Genomic DNA, 22,413 nt, shown 5'->3' on the forward strand with positions numbered 1-22,413 from the left:
ATTTCTAATCTATTACATTCTATTAGAAAAAACACTTAATAGAAGCATTTTTCATGAGTGCTTTCAGATGTTTGTATATACCTCACTCACTGTATGTTTGCATTTAGCAGCATTATTGCTATCCCCTTTGTCTTTTCATATCCAGTTCTAATGTTGGAAATCGCACAATGATAATCCTCAATCGAATATATCCAGCGCTCTGGGCACTGGGGGGAGAGGATGACTTATAAGGGCTGTAGGATGAAAGCTTGTCTTTTGAGACTTTCATGAGAGATTATGCGCCACAAATGGCCCATAGTGAATTTAAACGACGAGACTCAGAAAACCAATTTTTGAAATGTTCACTCTGTGGGGGAGATGCATGTGATATTATGACTGTCCCAATTGCTTTCTTTACTGCATTCCAATTTGCATACTATCCATACTACATAGGATGCCAGATTTCAGTTAATGTGTCTCAAACTATAACATGTTGAACATCTAAGGGCCTGTTTACACCTGGTCATTTCTCATTTCATGCGTTTTCACTGATCGGATAGCTATCTGATTTATTAAAACGGCTATCTGCAACGTACACGTCAGCGAAAGCAACAGATATGAGCTGCTTTTATTTATTATAAGCAAAATACAAGATCAAAGACCGCAATAGGAGAGAGAGATCATCAGGACTGGTAAGATCATAAGTCTCACTACTCGAAGATTATTGTGTTTTGTGTGTCTGCGTGCGACTTAGTTTCTGTTTCATTAGCGGCAGTTTGCACGTTGACTTGCTGAAGAAATACACATCAATTCATCTGCGGTTTGCGATTTATTTTTTTAACATTTTGGAAGAAGTAAAATTTACATATGTGGTTTCAACAACCAGATGCATTTACACTTGTCCAGTTTCATCTGGAATGCGTCTCCTGAAGTGGTCTCAAAAGCATGTCTGAGGGCATTTACACCTGGTCTTTTCACTATCCGATAGCTATCTGATCTGAGAAAACGTGACCAGGTGTAAACAGGTGTAAACCTGAATACATCAGGTGCTCAAATCACACAAAAAAATGGGTATGTTGAATAAAGATGCTATTTATGCTATGGTAGTGTACATGACTATGACCAGATACGGACAAACAGGTTTTTTGCATACTTATTTGTCATACAACATATTTGACTGAGTTTATTTCTGTTTCTTATGACATAAAAAAAAAGAAAAGTCTAATTGTGCTCAAATTGCTCAAATAAAATTATAAAAATAGTAATAATATGACTTGACAGAAACTCCTTCAGTAGCCTACTGTTTAAAACACATCCCAGGATGCACCTACAAACTGACGTTGGTTTAGAGAATTAACAGATTGTGCAGATCTGTTATCTTGACAAAGGGTGGCAAGTCTGGCAACTTTGATAATTTTCAAATATAAGATAGGTTTCAGTTGTTTAACATCTGTTTTAGTCAATACATACTTTTCTTCTAGTCAATTTCCATACAATGTTCCAGTGGAATAATGGAAGGATAGGAATTATGAGGAATTGTTTATTTACTCCATTTACAAAAAAATGGAAATTAGTAGCAATAAAGAATGATTAGCTGTATCCAAAGGTTTTGAGAGGTAGTGTTAGTACATATTTACCATCCGTCAGTTCTGTATAGGCCTCCTTTTAGCAAGAAGAAGAATCATGCACATTGAGATTCAGCTTCTCTTATTTTCTCTCTCTTCCTCTGACGTTTCTGTTTTTCTAAATGGAATTGAAAGCCCTGTTTAAGAAACTGTCAGTGAGCATTGAACTAAACGTTTCGTACTGTATCTGCTACAGTAGCTGTTTACATTGATGATTGAAGAAACATTGTAACATTGGAAAGCTGAATCCATGGCAACAACCCTTTGAACTATGAACTCACTCCTTTGAGGAAGACGTGTAGATTGACATGCATGGATCACTCCATCTGCTGTGTGATCATATCACGTTTTTTCTCTTTGGAAATCATCTGTCGTTCCACTCCACCATCTGTATTTAGCAGATTAATGGAAACAGACTGGCAGGTAAATAGATACACAGACAGACGGGCAGACACATGCGTTCAAGACTGACTGAAGATTGTGTTTGGTGCTTCCAGCATTTAGTTAGATTAAAAGCCTAGGCACAGTCTTAAGAACCAAGAACGGCTTTAATCTGACCTGATGACCTAATGACACACTGTGCTTATGGATCAATGTCCTAATCAGGTCATAGAAGAGCTAAGCACTTAGCTTGTTTGTACTGGATATGTGTCCAGAATTATATAGTGTTGAGGGGATTATGAAAAAGGTTGATGAAGATTCATGCATTACAGATTCTTATTATTGGCATTAGATTAACTATGTGATAGTAGGACAAGTCCATTAGTCATTATTATAGTCAAGAGCTCAAGCATCAGTTCAGCTGCTTTAAATAACAATTTTTTTATGTTTTCATTTTAAAAAATGTGAAATTTTGTTGCCTGGACATTTAATATAATAATACCACTTTTTTGTATCAATGGTTTTTGGACATGTACCACTGCAATATTATGTTTTTAGACGCATGATTATAATAACATTGTTGTTTGACATACACCATGATAATACTTTTTTTTAGCATGTACCATAATAATGCCATGCTATTCTTTGAACTACCTTGGAGTACCATGGTATGTGAAAATGCCATGATATGAAAATGGGAGTCATATTCAATTATGTAAGCATCTGGTCACTGTACCATTGTACTCCCACAGTACTTTTTCGTAAGGATTAGGCTACACATTTTGACTTCTAAATGAGTACTAGCAAGATGATGGTAGTTGATTTACATGAACTCATATTACAAATATCAGCTGAAGTGTTTAAACTGGTAGTTTTTGCACAAAAGATGCACAATGCTTGGTGAATTCACTCCAGATGCTTCTAATCTATGGGAAAAAAACTGATAATCTGCAAAGATAACTCAGTACTTAAAGAATGATCAAGACTGTGCTAGTATTTGCTGTTCAAGTGCTTTAAGTTGAGCTTTGGTTCCACTCTTCTCTGTAATCCTCTTGGGCAGGAGCGAATTTAGGGCAAGCGCGATTAGTGACGGCCCCACGCTCTTATCATATTCTCTAAACAGACCAGTATGGAGAGAAATAAGAAAAACAGAAATATAAAAAGCAAGGATTATCAACTAGGGTAACATTCGCCGCAGAAGGTGCTAAAACAGGTTTCAGGGGGTAGAGATTTCGGTTTGCATTATTACATGTATAAAAAACTTAAAATAAAAAATATTAGGACAAATAGGAAACAGGAACTGGAAACACTGAATACCCAACTCCTTCCTCAAAGATACTTGTCCACTTGTCAAGATACTGTGTTTGTCTTTTTGTCTGTCTGCTGACTGCTGTCCTCAGTCCTGCTCTAGTCCCATTTCTTCCCATGTCTAAAGTCTTGTAATCTCAGTTCTCTGGAGAAGATGCTTACTGTCTCTGTTGAAGACTCTTTCAAAGAACTTCACTCAAAGCCAAAGTGCTGAGCTTTTGAAGACTCCAGCACTAAGCCAAAGAAAGCATATAGAGTAGATCTTAGCTTTAGCGGATTAGTGTTGAGTGGCTACTGTTGGTGGAATGTGAAATTACTTTTATACTGGTGCTGAAAATCCATTGAATTTTGATAATCAATAACAGTTATTACATACCCAGTGTGTTACAAATTAATTTGATATCTAAAATACTATTCTTGTCCTTACATTTGTGATTAAAAAATTGTGAACAACCAAACCAAATTGTGAGCATATTTAAAATGTCATGATATAATTGTGTAATTTGGCTACGAATCATAATCAAATCGAATTGAAACTTTAGAGAAATATTAATAAAATATTTAGCAAGGAATCCTTAGTTTACTTTGTGGATGGTGAACAAGCAACTTCTTTGTATGTGCATTTGCTGTTGTTTCTGTCCATGTGTGATGTTCTCAACACTTCCAAATGACGGTTTCAGAGAAACCGGAATATAACAAGCTTTAGTGTGATATTTCTGTGTACATGCATTACAAAACGAGAAATGTTGAGAACATCTATGTGAAAATTTGTCAGACCGTATCAGTTTACAGTGGGCATTACTGGAATAAGTGTTTGTGAGACAGCAATGTTATAGGCAATAACATAACGTTGTGTATTTGTAGAATGTGGTAAATGACAAGATGTCAGATGGTTTAGAGAATTGATCATTTGTCTGGCACTAGCTGCACCGAATGGTATTGCAAAAATAATGATCCCAAACACTCTGTCCATCTGCTATTGGCTGGACAAACTGGCAGTCCTGTCCAGTGATAAACAAACAGAACAATGCTGAATGTGTCACTGAGTCACGGTCCTTACACCCTCCAGGAAGTCAATATACAAAAGGCTTATTTACAGTTCCCTTTTGAGGAAACTTGCGATGCGTCGATGACGCTTTGGGAACGCCCCTGCATGATTGCATCTGAAGCACATGTGTCAACTAGTTCAATGGCGAGAGTGAACATCACTGGCGGGTGACATCATGACCAGGAAAGGATAAAAGCACATCCGGTTATAACCGCGCTAGCTTCTGTGCCTCAGCAAGCGCTCTATGTCAAAACTACGTATTCTGAACTACATAGACGACTGGCTTATCCTAGCAGAGCCGGAACAATTGGCGGTTCGGCATCGAGATATCGTTCTCGCACACATGAAAAAATTGGGGTTGATATTGAATGCGAAGTAAAGTGTACTTTCTCCAGCACAGAGAACCACATTTCTTGGTGTCGTGTTGGATTCAGTGACAACGAGGACCGTGCTCTCGCCTGCTCGTGTCGCCTCGATCCTCACAGTTGTAAAAGAGAAAAAGCTAGGCCAGTCACTCACTGTAAAACAGTTTCAAAGACTGTTGGTAGGGCTGGGCGATATGGCCTAAAAAAAAAAATCCCCGATTTTTTCACAAAAAATCCGATTTACGATTTAAATCGATTTTTTTTCTCTCCCTACTTAAAATCAATCTGCAGATGAAATTGTTCAAAACAAGTTTTAACTTTATTTTGTTTTAATATTCCCTTATGGGATTTGATCTGGATTTAATTACAATCAGAAACAACAAGCCAAAAAGACAAGAGGACAGGCCCTGTCTTTGAAAACATTGAAAATGTAACAAAATAAAATGGGTGGATTGGAATTGGGGATGTGTAAAAAAACAAAAAACTTGCATCACAATAAGTGTGTTGTGATTGTCAAATTATTTGGTAACTAAACAATTTTATTAAGTTAATTAACCATGTAAACAATGTTTACATGGCACAATGACTGGTATGCTAGTGTTTTTATTATTGCTTAACACAAATTTCACAATTTAAATTCAATTCTTGTGAATTGATTCTGATCTTGATTCAATATAAATTCGTTTGGATAAATATTAGGTATGGTAGATACGTTAATGTGTTGTTAATTGTTCTCAAAAAAAAATTCACCTAATGCTGTAAACAGAGAGCCCTGTCAGCTGGTATTATTAAAGGTTAAAACTAACTCAAATTAAATATAATGCGTTTTTTATAATAACAACGTTATACTATTTTAATGATATAGGTAAAAATACAATGAATGTGTAATATAGTTATCATATTTAGCAAAATACTCCTCTCTATAGCAATTATTTTAAGTCCACATGCTTGCTATGGGTCATTAAAAGGGATTCCTGAGGTAAATGTAGCGTTACGTGGCAAATGTTGTTCTCCAGCTGTTTTATGGACATCTTTCCGCGGTTGAAAAACACTGATCGATCGATTTTATTACATCTCGGTAAGTTGGTAGTAAAGAGTAACAGATGATCCGTTCACGTGCCGCTTGAACTGAGATCTGTCAGCGTTCTCTCACGTCACATTTACAAGCGCCAAAACGGTGTTTATTGTTTGAATTTCGTAATAAAATTGACAGAATCTGAGAGCTGAGAATCTGTTTCATATCAATAGTAACCTGCTCTGTCTTGTCTGTCGGTGTCAGTGTCCTCTTTGCTTCGCGATTTTTCTCTGCATGAGAAAAGGGATGTGTGGCGTGAGAGCGTGTAAAAAGTGACAAAATTGCGTCTCTCACAGTGAACTCGTGAGAGTTGGCAGCCCTGCAGATTCAGCTTGTAGCCTAAATGTTTTCGGCGGGTGTGCTTTTGCTGCCGCGGTCTTGCTCATTTGCCATGTTGTTTGTGTATCTCTATCATGGCAAGCGCTGAGCCCGGTCGGAACTACGGGAGCCCAGATGGGAGCGTCGGCGGTTGTTAAAGAGAAAACCGATTTTCATTCAAAAAAATCGGCGTAAAATACACATTCGAGTTAATCGATAAAATCGATTTATCGCCCAGCCCTAACTGTTGGGTTATATTATAGTTATTATAGTAAAGGAATATTGCAGCTGCCAGTCTCTGCTTTAACCAAAGAGATTAAGTGCGCCAAGGTCAGACTGGAAATGAGTAGAGTCACACGACAAATGTGTAAAGGAGGCAGCACCTGTGTTAAAAACTGGTAGAAAGTGGTCAGCAAAGAAATCTGTGGAAGAAGCAAAGGCTGCCCTTCAAATTGGTGATATCGTGGGGCAGGTACAGCATGGAAGAGGGGGTTTTGGGCTCAGTTTAGCTCCTCCTAAATGGCACAAGGCAGCCCCAGCTCAAAGGAGGAAGCTCGTAGTCAACGAGGTGCGAAAGCAGGAGGAGAGGATGAGGTGTATAAAGGCCATTTCCCAGGCCAAGCAGGGAGAGTGGATGAGATGGGAGAGTGTGGAACAACACAAGATGGGCTGGCAAGACCTTTGGTCAATGGAAGAGAGTAGGATCAGTTTCCTTATCAGGTCAACATATGAAGTTCTCCCATCACCGCAGAACCTAAATCTCTGGGTAGGAGAGGATCCCTCTTGTCCTTTGTGTTCATCACCTGACACATTAAGGCACATTTTGACAGGATGTAAGGTGGCTCTTAGCCAAAGTCGGTTTACTTGGCGTCATGACCAAGTACTCCGATGTTTGGCTTTAGCATTGAAAGACAAGCGTAACATGACCAATAAGTTACCGGTTCTAGCAAAACATTACACACAGAAGACAATATTCCTCCGCCCAGGCGACCAACCACTAAGAAAAGGTGTTAAAACCAATTCTCAGGACAACTGGAAGCTGCTAGGGACGGGAAAATGCTAGCTGATCTTGATCAACGGCTTATTTTTCCACCTGAGATTGCCACCACTAACCTCCGACCAGATATTGTTTTGTGGTCTGGATCAGCACGCATTGTTCAACTGATAGAGTTAACAGTGCCATGGGAGGATGCTGTAGATGAGGCATATGAGAGGAAGAAACTGCGGTATGCTCAGTTGGCCACTGAAGCAGAACAGCGATGATGGAGTGTCCGGGTTTATCCAGTGGAAGTGGGTTGTCGAGGATTTGTGGCACACTCCACAACCCGGTTCCTCAGAGACGTCGGATTCAGGGGCCAAGAGCTGCGTCGCACAGTAAAGATCTTATCTGAAGCAGCAGAGAGGAGCAGCAACTGGCTGTGGTTGAGACGGAAAGAGTCTGGCTGGCTGTGTACAGGCCGCCATGCTACGGTTTCGAAAAATTCTTGAAAAGTTGAAGAGTTTATTTGTATAGTTTGCATATTAATTACAGTTATTACGTTCCTGTGTATTTTACGTGAATGAGGATAGGTGTTTGGACAGATATTGTGTTTTGCGGTAGTATGCCATACGGAACCGTTGCCACTGACCGATTTAACGTCCGCAGTGGGGCTCGACAGCCTTAGTCAAACGGGTTGGCGCATATGGTTGGGTTGTGGAGAGATTGTGAGAGATTGTGGTTAGGTCACATGTGAACTACGAGGAAGGAGCAACTTCAGCAGCAGGGGGGAGGTAAAGGTCAGTAAGCTGGGCTGAGTTGAGTGGGGGACGGAGAGGGGTGACTCTGGGACGCCAGAGTCCCTGTCGAGCCCTCTTGACGTGTCGTGGACTAGTCGACGAAACACTGAGGACGGAAGGTGCCCACTTGAAGACCCTAGAGATGTCCCCTACTCTGCTCAATCCAGAAGGTTGTCATGAGGGGACCGCACTGTTGTTGCAGCCATTGTGTGTGCAAATACACTGCAGCTATTAACACCAGACAGAAGGAGATTCACATCACCATTTGGAAAGAACCGTAAATGGATGGAGAAGGATAGGTTACTGTAAAGCTACGTCTTAGTTGGTGCTCATCTTGGCGAAAGCCGAGTACAAATCAGCATGAAGTTTTAACATCTACTCTCGTGTAATGGAGATCTGGTATGCTTTTGGCCTCCTAAAAAAGGCCTTCCAGCATCCAAGCAGACGTTTGGCAAGTGGATAGTTGAGGCTATCTCTCTTGCATATGAGGTTATGGGCCAGCCTTCACCTTTGGCCACTAGAGCCCATTCTACACTCGGGGAATGGCGGCCTCCAAAGCCCTAATTTCTGGGGTGTCCCTTCAAGAAGTTTGAGATGCAGCTGGCTGGTCTTCGCCGCTTATGTTTGTCAGATATTATGACTTAGACATGGATACCTATTGGGTCTAGAGTTCTCATGTCGTGACAGTTTTTTATGACAGGTTCTTGGCCGTATGGAGTTCTGGCATTCTCGTTCCCAAAGTGTCATCGACGCATGGCGAGTTCCCTCGAAAGGGAACATCTCAGGTTACGACTGTAACCCTAGTTCCCTGATTTGGTAATGAGACGATGCGTCACTTTGCCATACTTCCTACATCCCTGTGATCGACTTGCTTCATCCTTTTTCAAAGCTAGCACGGTTCTAACCGGATGTGCTTTTATCTTATCCCTTTCCTATCCTTTCACGCAGTCACAGCGTTCCCAAAGCGTCATCAACGCATCGTCCTACTCAGGGAACTAGGGTTACAGTCGTAATCTGAGATGTTTTGTATAGTTTCTGCGCATTAAGCATGGGTAAATAATGTAAATAAAATCATACATATTATAATCACTGTTGTACTTTATTATAGCCTACTACTGTCTTTGCAATTAGTGTGCTAGATATTACTTTAAATGAAATAAAGCTAATTGACAACAAGACTACATAAAAATACATTATTAATGAAATGTGACAAATAACTAGTCCAATGGAAGCATTTGAAGAATGGAAGGATCACTAGAAGACAATGCAACCTTTTAGGCCCAGGACATGCATGCCTGATTTGTGCCTGCTTTTCTCTGCGACTGTCACGCACACACGCTCTGTTGTGAACAGGATGTTGATCAGTGACTGACCTCTACCATCAATCACCAAACACACAATGCAATTCTGTGTAACAATGTGAGCAGTTAGCTAATGTCAAACACACACACACACACACACACACACACACACACACACACACACACACACACACACACACACACACACACACACACACACACACAGACACAGACACAGACACACATAGACACAGACACACACACACACACACATAAACCTGCCCAATCACAGAAAACATTCTACTATTTTAGATTTTCAAAAAAGATAATTCTGTATTATTTTTAAGCTTGTTACCTCATCGGGACCAAAAAATGTCCCCACAAGGTCAAACTTTACTGGTATCACTATACTTGTATTACTCTGCAAAGGACAATACTCTCTATTAAATCAAATGTATCTGTTTGTTGCATAAATCTGTGAGTATGTGTGTGTTTATCTGATATCAGCTAGATCAACTTAAAGATCAACTAAATTTAACAATGGTTTACCTTAAAAATGATATGTGTTCACAAATGTTACGTAAATTATTTAATGTAATTTTACTAAACCTTACACTTGTATTTTAGTTTATATTGAACTATCCAAAACCATTCCAAACAAAAAAAAACAGAACACTGTAGAGGTGTCAACAATAATCGTTTCGGCAATGCATCACAATGCGGGAAATGCACGATTCAGCATCGATGCGGCAAAGTGCCATAATCGATTATGTCACTGTTTATTTTCTGGCCTTGGACTATAAAGTTTTGAAGTTTCCATTACTTCCGGGGGCATAATAACAACAAGAAAGATGGCTAAGGTGGAGGGAGATGACCGCGATAGACAGGTAATCAAAAATTCACCCAAAGCTTGGAAAGCGGACATCTGAGCACATTTCGGATTCTACGAAGTTAAAGGGAAACTAGATAAGACTTACGCGGTGTGTAAAACCTGTCACACTCAAATCAAGCACGTTGGCAATACAACTAACTTCACAAACCATGTTGATCGTTGGCATCCTGAGTTGGCTTCAACAATTTTATTTTATTTAATGACATTTATGTCAAAGATACAGGAGAGTTATAATACACACATAGCAGCCAATACAATCTGTTGTTCAATATCTGACTGCTTGTATTGCCTCATGACTGATGAAAAATTTGCCTTGTTGTGTGCAGTAGAATTTTGATGCATCGCAATGCATCGTAGAATCGAATTGAATTGATTCGTTACCTGGTGAATCGAATCGAATTTTGAGGGCAGTGCCAATGTATACCCCTAGAACATTGTGCATGTGCCATGTTTTTGACATAGCTGTACTTTTCGAATGTAAAATTGTTGATATAGACCCTAAATGATCTATTTTTAATTTAAAAAAAGGTTAGAAATAGGAATTAGGTTAGTGCTAGTCTACATGCTAGTTACAATTAACATAACAATAGAATACAACACAATGTGACCTTCTATTGTCAAACTGCGCAGCAGACACAGCAGCAGCCATACTGTATGTGCAGCTGGTGAACGTCTATCCGCCAGCTGTGTTCTGTTGCTCTGAGTGCGCGTGTGTGGGTGGGTTGAAAGAGCAGGTTTGACAGAGCTATGAACCATTCTGAATAGTGACTGATGAGAACTAGAGAAAGGAAGGATGAAAGATGATAAGATAATTACTGTATGAACAGCACACACTGTAATGCTCCATAGATTACAGATCAGTGTTATGCTGATTGTTCAAAATATGTACTTTAATTGAAACAAAACAGAGATTTTAAACAATGGAAAAAGGGCTGGGATAGACTGTATATCAGATATTCTCAGTATTCAGGGATTTTCCTGACAATATAAAATTGCACAACATAGCAACTTTTTATTTGGCAATATAATTTTCTAAATAGTGTCATTAGATTAGTTTTGTGATTAAATTTGAAATTATTCATTTGCATAATCATATTGTATATATTATTATATTGGTTAATTTAAAGGAACACACACACACACACACACACACACACACACACACACACACACACACACACACACACACACACACACACACACACACACACACACACACACACACACACACACACACACACACACACACACACACACACACACACACTCCCTAGATATACTATATATATATATATATATATTGTCCAGCCCTAGTTGGAAGTACTGAATGCTGAAGGTTATTGTTCTCATTGATGAAGCAGTTTTTTTTTTCTGTATAGCTTCTGACTCTCAGGTGACTAGAGTGTTTGCAGTTTACTTCCTCTCTTTCTCTATTTGTTAATGTGGGGCATTAAAACAGCCTGACTGCAGTCGAGTCAAGTTAACCCTGAATTTTTTACAGTCTCCCCTCCAGGCCAACTGTCATTACAGATTATGTCAAATAGACCCTTGTGTGTGGTCAAGTCAAACCTCATTTGGAGGTTTTTCTCTTGAGTGTTTTTTTCCTAGCTCTGTTAGCATAACTTAGCAGTAGCAATAACAGGATCATGGGTTAAATAGACTGATAAAATGTCTCCTGAATACATTTTTAGTCGCTTGGAATAAAAGAATCAGAGAGGGAGAAACCAGTCTTGTAAAGAGGACGTAGAGTTACACTACCGTTCAAAAGTTTGTTGATCTTTTTTAGTGATTTTTTTATAAATTCAAAATTTTGGTAACACACTAGTTTAGGGTTCAGTTCTCACTATTATCTAGTTGCTTCTTAGCATGCATATTACTAGGATATTGGCTGTTTATTAGTACTTATAAAGCACATATTAATTCCTTATTCTGCATGACCATACTCTACATCCCTTAATCCTAACCAATACCTAAACTTAACAACTACTTTACTAACTATTAATAAGCAGTAATTAGGGGTTTATTGAAGCAAAATTCATAGGTAATAGTTAAAAGTTAGAATTAGACCCTAAACTAAATTGTGATTAAAGTTTTAATCAGCAGTGATGCATTAAATTGATCATAAGTGATTTATAATGTTTCAAATTTGTATTATTTAATATATGTATTTAAAAAATATATATAAAAAGATATAACATTACAAAAGATTTATATTTCAAATAAATACTGTTCTTTTGAATTTTTTATTCATTAAAAAATCTTTAAAATACAGTATCACTGTTGAGTACTACTAACCTACACAAAAATATTTCAACATTGATAAAAATATTAAAATTTAAAATCTAAAAAGTTATTTTAGATTTTAATTAAATTTCACTGTTTTTACTGTATTTTTAATCAAATAAAAATCATTGGTGAGGATAATAGTCTTCAAAAAAAAACATTTAAAAAATCTTACCAATCCCAAACTTTTAAATCAAATTGTACAGAAAATATTAATAAAGACTAGATTAAAAGCTACCTTTTAAGTCACAATTCAGTGTCTCGGTTATACCAATACATTCAAAACCTTCTGTAAATGGTTGCAGTGAACTACACAATCGATTTACATGCTATAGTTGTTGACAGGTGAGAAGTAACAATAATGTGATCTGACATGAAGTGAGAGAGACAGATAGTGAGATAAAGCGAGTGTATATATACACACCCCACTACAAGATTGTTGTCATATAACCTGTCCACAACAATCACACTCATAGTCTCTATAGTAGAGAAGCAAGTTCACAGATACACACATTTAGTCACATAAACCTAACACTCTGTCGTGAAGTGCTATGAAAAAAAAACCCTTGACGTACAGTTAAACCTGAGCTGAATGAATAATCTGCCTTTTAACCCCAGGAAAATAATGATATGTGTTTGTTAGTTACTTCGAGTGAATGCATACAAAGTATTTCCTGTGACCCATAGTGTCAGTTGCAACATTGTTGTCTGAGGAAATCCATGATCAATGATGTAACCAAATACAAGGCCTTTTGTAATGACGCTTGAGAGATATCTTATAACAAGCTCATAATCAAAGCAAAACTGTTTTTATATGCTCCACCTGAGATAACTTGACATGTTTGCTTTTTTCAGTAAGAGACAGAGGAAGGTTTCTTATGTTTGATTGATGTGCATCTGTTCTATTTCAAACCAACCATACACTCAAAAAAATAATCTGTTGAACCAACTTAATTAAATTAAGGAAAGCTTTTCCACGAAATTGAATTATATTTATCCAACAAAATCGAATTTGTTTGAAATGACTTGTTGTAATCTTGCTGTATGTGCTTAAATTAATTTGGTCAAGACTACTAAAATAATTGTGTCATTCCCACTAGATAATTTTTTGTCAAGTTACCCAGATTTAATTTTTGTCCTGCCTAAAATCACCAACATTATAATTTTAGCTAGTTTGACTCTATAGTTACTTCCAATGATAGTAGCCACTAGCATTCAATCTAATTAGAACAACTTTTCACATAATAATATTAGATATGACTTATGCAGGTCTGCAAGCGAGGTTTAATGCATATAGAGTGTATACTGAGTTCCCACAGCCTAAACACAGTCGTCACTCTTAAAAAACATTACATAAAGTCCTCTAAGTTTCTAACATAACTGAACATTAAATACTAACATCAACTAACAACATCTTTCCATTTACTGAAAAACACATAAAATAACATTTTAATCCCTAAATTTACCCTCCTAATGCAGTCCCTTGCAAAGCATGCTGGGAGCTACAGATCCACTGCCAAGTTAGTTGTCAACAAAAATAATTCATGTAGTTTTCACACAAATTAATTAAGTAAACTTCAGTTTTAAATATATTAGGTTGATTGAAAACAATTAGATTAAGTTGTGACAAAATATTAAACAATCGTGTTACTTTTGCTTATTTTAATTAATTGAATTTAACAAGAGGCAAAATTTATTTTTTTGAGGTATTAAATATATGTTTCCATTTTAGATTTAGACTAGTGTGTGATGTAATTGCTTTCTTCATCGTCTCAATATTTTAAAGGATGAGCTAATTGTAACGCTTTGGCTGTGTACAAAGCACATAACGAAGGAGTATCTGACAAAAACAGACTTCATTAAATCCACAATATAGAAACTTTAACAAACACAACCACTTTATGGAAACAAGACAAAACAAAACAGGAAGTATTTATACAAAGGTTAAAAGAGGGAACTAAACAGGAACAGCTGAACCGAATGATAACTAATGTGTTGTCAGAGAAATAATGTGTTGTCAATCCATCCCTTTTACTCTCCCTGACTCTGAATTTGCTTTATCAATTCATCCAGTCAGCTGCATCTACAGTCCCCAAAGTAACCATGAAGCGATCACGTGGAATATATCATAAATAATGGCTTCAGCGTTTTATTCTCTGTTACTCCTTACACAGCAGATAAGCTTCAGAAAATCCCATTGGGTAAACCACAGTAGGAATCGTCATTTTTGGATGAGTCAAGGTTGAAGGATTACTGGAAAATGACACCAGGTGAATGAGTGTGTACTTAGTGTTAGTAATATGTGTTTGTATGAGCAATGCAGGGGTTTTCCTGGTTAATTTCATTCATATGCGTATGTGGAATTTTTGAATAATCATTCACATTGATTAGAAAGCCATTGATTATTTATTAATGTTGCCTTGGTGAATAAGCAGAGGATAACGACTTCTTCACAAACCAATTTGAAAGTGTACTTGTAGATGTGGAGTTTTTTGGAGTTTTGAAAAAAATTAGGCAGAGGCACTTTTTCCTGCATGGGTTGTGGTATTTATATTTATCTGTAAGATTAACACTGTAAGCTATATTTTAGATTTTTTTTTATTTTTTCATTAGTTTTAATATTTTTATTTCCATTTCATGTAAATTCAATGTTTGTGCATAAAAAAGAGAGCTTTAAACATCACAATCTGCAGAGCTAATTTTTTTAGCTTCTTCTCTCTTTCCTTGTAGTGTTTCTCTCTATGATTGACAGATTCAGTTTTAGAGTACATTATTCAGCAGTAGTGGACCCCCCTCCTCCTAAAATGGCAATTCCCAAAATCCCTCAGCAGCCAGAGCCAATCAGAGAGCATTTATGCAGCCCACTCAACACACTGTGTGGCCGTGCAGCATGGCAGGGAAAGGGAATGATGGAAATCAATACGATTTTAGGAGTTTGGGCATGAGAAGGCAGGAAAGGATTTTTTAACAGAGCGTTATGAGGAGAGACCAAACACACCAAACTCACTCCTGCACTCTTCTCCCCCCCTTTTTACCCCTTCTCTCTCGTTCGTCATTCATGATTAATGTGCTGAGACTGAATGAATGATTAATGACTGGAGGTTGGCTTTGGCTGCTGTATCAGCCTATGACAGTGCAGCACTGGAGCCTTAGTGACAAGATCCATTGCTCTGTATTTTACCATTTCAACTTCCCTGTGGACTGCAAGAGAATTTTGAACATTTGTTCTTGCATCAATTCCTGCTGAGTATTTCTAAATATGTCTTACCTGTCTGTGTCAGTCATTCTCTCACACACACATACTCCCTCACAGATGAGTGGTGAGACGTACAGTCGATTGGCATTTGGTTTGGGGGAATAGGGGGCAGATGGTCTATAGCTCTAGGAACCAACACCACATCGGTATGCGCAGCAGGGGGGAAACATTTCTGGAAGGACCTGGAGGGAGAGGATAGAGTGTGACACAATGACATTTAGCAGGACCTTGCCTGAAGCAAGTGTCTTTGTCTGTTTCCATCTACTGCCTCCATCATTTGCTTTCCGCTTCTCTGTGTCATTCATTGGGAATGACAGCTAGATATGATGGAAGTTTGTTTTTGGCAGGTTGTGAGGCACAGATTGAAAGAGAGTTGGATGGAAAAAGAGACAACGAGAAGAATATTGAAATTATTACTTAATAAAAGCAGGTATTTTTATTTATCTACGTTGGAACAGTATTAGGTTATTACATGTATAATATATATTATTATATTAGTATAATTATTAATATTATTATTATTATTATTATTATAAAAATGAGTGATCAATATGTTTATTGTGATCATTGTGGTAACAATAAATATACATTTTTAAAAACATTATTGTTAAATAATAATAATAAAAATTATACTACTGCTGCTGCTACAACTATTATTATTATTATTATTGATAGCAATAATAATACAACAACAATGATAATTATTATAATAATTACTGCTGTTATTATTATTTTCATTATCACAATAAGCATATTCTTAATTCATTTGTTGTGCAGTCATGTGTACGTATATTTAAACTTGTTTTTTTTCCAATCAGATTTTATAGCCATAACCATTTTAAACGCATACTTTTTTGGTGCCACCGCTTGGAATTGTCTTGAATTGGTTTGTTTTATTCCATTTAGATTTACTGTTCTTGTTCTATACACATTATTTTAGCAATAAGTTGACTAAAGTTGCAGTCACTGGCAACTTTGGCAGAGTAATATTCGGCATCTATGGGTGCTGCATGGGGTTATGCATACACAGCAACTAGGTGAACATATGTTTCAGATCATTGTTACTATATTGTGTATTTTTGCACATTATAGCATTTTAACACAATGGGCCCTATTTTAACGATCTGAAACGCAAGTGTCAAAGCGCAAAGCGCAAGTAACTTTGTGGGCGGATCCCGGCGCTGTTGCTATTTTCCCGGCGGGATAAATGCCTCTTGCGCCTGGCGCAAATCTAAAAGGGGTGGGTCTGAAGTAGCTTCATTATTCATAGGTGTGGTTTGGGCGTAACGGGAAACAAACCAATAAGAGCTTTATATCACATTCCCTTTAAGAGCATGATGAACGAGGTGCGCTTATTCCATGGCGCAATACTATTATAACGGCGCATTTACCAGGCGCGCTTCAGAATCAGTTCACAGCCGAAGAGATCGATGTTCTCGTCAGGGCCGTAAAAGAAAGAGAAGTGACATTGGGGATGGGACAAACCCACCCAAATTAGCTTCGGTTAAACATGCATATAATAATTTGGGTAAATGTGTAAGCTTTATGCCTATTTTTACCATCGTCATGGACACAACAATGATTTCCCTCGTGTTTTAATATTTTTCCTTATAATAATGTATCATTTGCAAAAATGAAAATAGAATCTGAATGTACGCGCAACGCGCCATTGACTTTAGACTAGTTTTTTTCTGGTCAGTGGCGCAATTGTTTTATAGAACAGCAAAATACCATAAGGGAAAGTTTGCGCCGGAACACGCCTCCACTTTGCGCTGAACCGCCCCGGGGAGCGCAAGTGTATTTCTTAGTTAACCGACGTGTGTCTGTGGAGTGCAAAGTCCGCTTTGCGCGGGTGCAAAATAGGAATAATACATGCGTCAGTGTACAAAGTCATTTGCGTCATTTGAACATACTGTCATGGCTTGAAACGCAAATGTAGTCAGGGCTCAGAGAAAATCGCTTTGTTACTTTCGTCCCGTGATACTTTCGCCCCGGTTCTCCCCTACTTGCGCTTTGCGCTTTGACACTTGCGTTTCAGATCGTTAAAATAGGGCCCATAATGTTCAGGAAATACATATCTTTGTATTTACTGTAGAAGTTCAGTAATTTTGTGGCTTTCACATACCTGAACAAACTGGAACCACAACTCCTTCACTCTATCGTAGTTTCTCTCAAAGGGCACTTTGTATACTTGCTTCATTCAGATGGCAACACGACCAGTTCTGGCAAGACTGCATAAGTTAATGCTATGAAATAGTTGATTGTCCCCTATTATTCTTTGCTGAATTTCTTTGAGGCGGATGGTGTTGTTCTGGACCACCATGTCAACAATTGCATGTTCTTGTTCATTTGAAAATAGTCTTGTCCGTCCACCTTAATGTTCTCGAAGTTCAAATTCTGAACATTTTTAAACAAGTAGGAAGATTTACAGTAGAAAATAAGAACTGGAAATAGACGAAAAAATCTAGACTAGACTCATAAAACCAGAAAGCCACTGTGGATCAGTTTATGTTTAGCTGAACTCTCTGGCCAGCTTCTCTCAAGGAGAGACCATGATTTATAACGTGGTCAATCAGGGTGGCTATACCCTCTACATCTCCTCCCTCCTCTAGTCTGTCCCCTTACTCTTTGTTCATGTCTTCTTACATTTTCTTATCTTCCTAGTGTACCAATGTATTGTGTAAACCCAATGCATAGAGTTGCAGTTGTCTTTTACAAATGCAGTAAAGTTTTGGTTGGCTGTATGAACTATTGTGAAAACATCTGAGAATTTTGTGCACAGTGTTTTGAGAAAATCATGGATGTAATTTGTATCAAATGAATGAAACACATAATCTGTTTAGGACAATTACAAAGTGTTTAGATCACTGTGTTAACTGTTTTGATAGCAGTGACATAAGATAGCAGACACCAATCCGCCCAATCATGCCAATAGAACCAATCATGCCCTGAACAATCCATTATGTGCGCATTGTATTTGAAGTAAACTGTAGAAAAAATAGTCCATAGATCTTTGTTTTGTTTGCATTTCAACAGCTTTATGTGAACAATTCGTCCTTGAAAAGTAGAGCAGTTTTTCTCTGGCTGTCAACCAAACACAACAATCATGCACCTGTCAAACTGTGTGTATGCTAGTCTGAACTCTAAAACTGACTTTGAAGTTTAACAGCAGGTTTGGTGACTGACTACAAAGAAAAATGCTGTGGCATTCTTCCCACGTCATCGCATAACACAAGACCTTTTGCATTTGTCTGCAGAGGTTCTTACAAATATAGGGTTTCACAATTACATTTCATACAAAAATGGTTGCTTGTATGGTCAGTCTCATAAGTGCATGTAAGGTGTTAGGTAAAGTGGTGCAGTTAAATAAAGCACATGCTGGTGTGCTATAGAGTATTAGTGAGGTATTATATCAGGACACATTTGGCTTGACAGCTGTCAGATATTCATTTTAGAATGAGGTGATTATCTTGCTGTATTAAAGGCTGTTCATCAGCTCTTAAGAAGATAAATGTGTGTGTTTGTTTGATATGATGGGGAAAAGGATATCCTGTTAGAAGCCTAATATTTAGAGAATTTCAAGGGAAATGCCAGTAATCAACCAACTAGTAATGCTAAAGCAAATACTCAGAAAACCTGAACAACCATATCACAGCATGTAGATTATGTAACAGCAGCATCTTCAGGCACATGACCAAAACATTCTTATTGTTTGCTTATTGATCTTATTATTTGGCCAATGAAAAAGAGATTACAACACCTCTTTGTAAAAATAATCGGTCTCAATGATGGCCTATACTGGGTAATATTCCATTCATTCAAAATAAAAAATGTATCACAACAACGTTTGGTCTTAAATAGGTCTTAATACATAGGAATTGGTTTTAGTGTGGGATAGAATTTTGTCCAAACATTTCAGGCCAGAACTACAAAGAATATGAATGCAAATAAAAGAAGAAGAAGAAATGGAGGATGATTGACTGAGATGAGAGTGGTAGAAGAGCGATTACAAGTGATTAATCTAATCACATGTGCTCAGATCTAGAGCCAATGGCTGCAGTCAGTACAAACAAGCACAAATATAAAGGCAAACACATACCAGGTCGCCGATCACAGACAGCCTTTCTGTTTCACATCAAATCTGTGTTTAATGTTGTCTCATCAGTTTGGATATTAAACAGATGGGACAGAGGATACTAACAGTCTGAACTGCTCAAGAAATGAGCGTTCATTTAATACATATTATTTCTGTTGGTTTCATAGCAAGAACAAACTCGTACAGATCAGACTTTTGTTTCTTAGTGTCCCTTACTGTGATCCGTCCCTCTGACACTCATATAACACTACAAGATGAGTGTGATCTGTCCTCTTTCCTCGACTTTTCTCTGCTATCATCTTTCCTTCGCTGTGTCTATATATATTTCTCTAATCTCTTAAATACACACTTGGTTATGATTAGGGTAATGGAGCACATTTTAAATAAAGAGGAACAGATTTAATGCAGTGCAGTGCATATGCTGTATTTAATTTGCCCAGGGCATCAGATATAGCACATCTTAAACAGCATTAAAATTGCAGAGCCTCAACCCACATGCTAATATACATATCTGAACAAAATTCTCATACTCATACTTATCCTCGCTGATGCTAAACAGACATTTATATAGTATGTGTGTATATGTAAAGGTTTGGCTGTTCTTGAAAAGAAAGAATATATCCTCACAGACTTTTCTTGACCTTTCTTCAGGTGTCTTCACTATTTGAAGTGAAATCATATTTAGCTTTAAATTTGATCCTATTAATAGGTTTGTGGATGGGCTAGTGTATAGGATGTGGAAAATATCATTATCCTAGAATTAATCTGTGTGTGCATGAATGCAAGGAAGAAAGTGTCTATTTTTATTTTTAATATATTATTAATATGAATTTTATGAATTAATTTACTGGAACTTGCTGTGATAATTCTTTTGATATTTAATCCATGCTTCTCTTTTTTCCCCAGCAGACATTTCTAAACTGGGTTCCCTTGAATTAAGGAGCATATATAACTTCAGCACCTTCCTGTTGGACCGTGCGTCTGGGATGCTTTACCTTGGTGCGCGGGATGCAATCATTGCCGTGGATACTGCTAACCTATCAAAGAGGAAGTTGGTGAGCTCTCTTTTCTCTTGCAGTGAATGTCACAGCTTGATAATAATGCAAAAGCCAACAGAAAAATTCTGTGGGCTTTTTATCGAGGAAACCAAAGCGATGCCAACTTCCAGGTTGACCTATAAAAAGTACATAATCCCTGCAGAACTTTTACAAAATAAATACATTTTCTATACATACGGTTAATTTACTTATACTAATCTTAACATATGTCCGGAGTGGATATTTGCACAATAAATTGACTCACTAAACCATGTGCATGTCATGTTTAACGTCTTTCCATACCTCCTTAAAGTCCCTGTAAAGGCAATTTTAAAAAGAAATTCTTAAAGCATTATAAATTTTAGAAATGTATTGCTAAAACATATTACAAAGACTGTGAACTGTGACGTACTGAATTGTGGAGTTAGACCGTTAAACAGTTTTTCACCATTGCTATTTTCCGGATTTTTCGGGCGGGGCTAAAACACGGCTCGATGACGCACTGGAGCCCCTGAGCTCCTGGACACGCCCCTACTTGATGACGCACTGGAGCCACAGAAGCTGGCCGCTCCCCTAACAATATAAATAATAGAGCACATTCACATCAGTTTGCCGCTCAATCGCGAGTTACTGTCAGTATTATTAGTTACTAAAGCCTACAGTTTGCTAGCTAGCTATGCAATCGTCACGGAAACGCGTACTACCTGGATGCGGTCACGTACAAAACAGATCGGTATCCTTATTACATTTCCGAAAAACGATCACATCAAGAAGAGGTGGATTAATTTTGTGAAGAGCCACCTTGATGGAGAGCTGAGGAAGACTGCAAACACCCGACTCTGTAGTGATCATTTAACACGGGATAGTTTTATAAACTTTCGTCGGAGTCAACTGGGATTCACTGATAATCCGCTGTTACTGAATGGGGCCGAACCGACTATCTCCCGCCTCGGCCTTCATCCTCCCGTCGCGCCGACAACTGGTGAGTGCTTCCCGCAAGTGGGCGTGGTTTCAGCGCAGCCAGCGGACACGCCCCCAGCGTTTGAGAGCAGAGACTACTGCTCATTTTCAAGATTTTGATAGCTTATTTTATGTACTTGCCTTCTTTTTTTATCATTCGAATTTGGTTGGGTGGCTAATAACACATTTTTCTGTGGTGTGACAAACTCAGAACACATACTTAATTTTGACTTTACATGGACTTTAAGTACTCCTTAAGATGTAAGATGTCATCGGGAGACCTGTGTGACTTATCACAATTCAGGTTTATAATTTCCTAAAGGTTTTCAATGGCTTTAAGGTCAGGGCACTGAGGAGGCTACTAAAAGACTTCAAAATGCTGAGCATGAACAACTTCATTGTGCGCAACTTTGTTGCATGTGTGGTGTGTTTGTTTGGGATCGTCATTATGGTGGTAAATACACATTTGCTCTCCAAACGGATCCTCCATTCTTCGCTACATTGTGTTCTGCAGGATTCCCAAGTATTGGTCCATTTTCAAAGTGCCTGCAAATTTGTAGATCCTTCCAGCACCTTCTGCAGACATGTAACAATGCTGTTATGTTTCCTCTGCTGTGCTTAATAGATCCAACGCATGCATTTGGTATCAAAACACTCCAGTCGTCTCCTACGAACATACCTGACACCATCCAATGTTACATTTTGACTTGTCG

General features: G+C 37.9%; 1 protein-coding gene across 2 annotated transcripts in view; it reads left to right on the forward strand.

Moving 5' to 3' along the window:
* Positions 1–22,413, forward strand: part of sema4f (sema domain, immunoglobulin domain (Ig), transmembrane domain (TM) and short cytoplasmic domain, (semaphorin) 4F) — an 82,049-nt gene that overhangs the window by 46,360 nt on the left and 13,276 nt on the right. The window contains exon 2 of one of the 2 annotated variants that reach the window (XM_077229584.1): positions 20,610–20,758. In XM_077229584.1, the coding sequence (XP_077085699.1) occupies positions 20,610–20,758 (149 nt within the window). The remainder of the gene's footprint in view (positions 1–20,609; positions 20,759–22,413) is intronic. The other variant, XM_077229585.1, reaches the window with a different exon arrangement.

This window comes from Siphateles boraxobius, unplaced genomic scaffold, assembly GCF_051911475.1.
Source record: "Siphateles boraxobius isolate OS27281-9 unplaced genomic scaffold, OSU_SipBor_1 130, whole genome shotgun sequence".
NCBI classification, from domain to species: domain Eukaryota; kingdom Metazoa; phylum Chordata; class Actinopteri; order Cypriniformes; family Leuciscidae; genus Siphateles; species Siphateles boraxobius.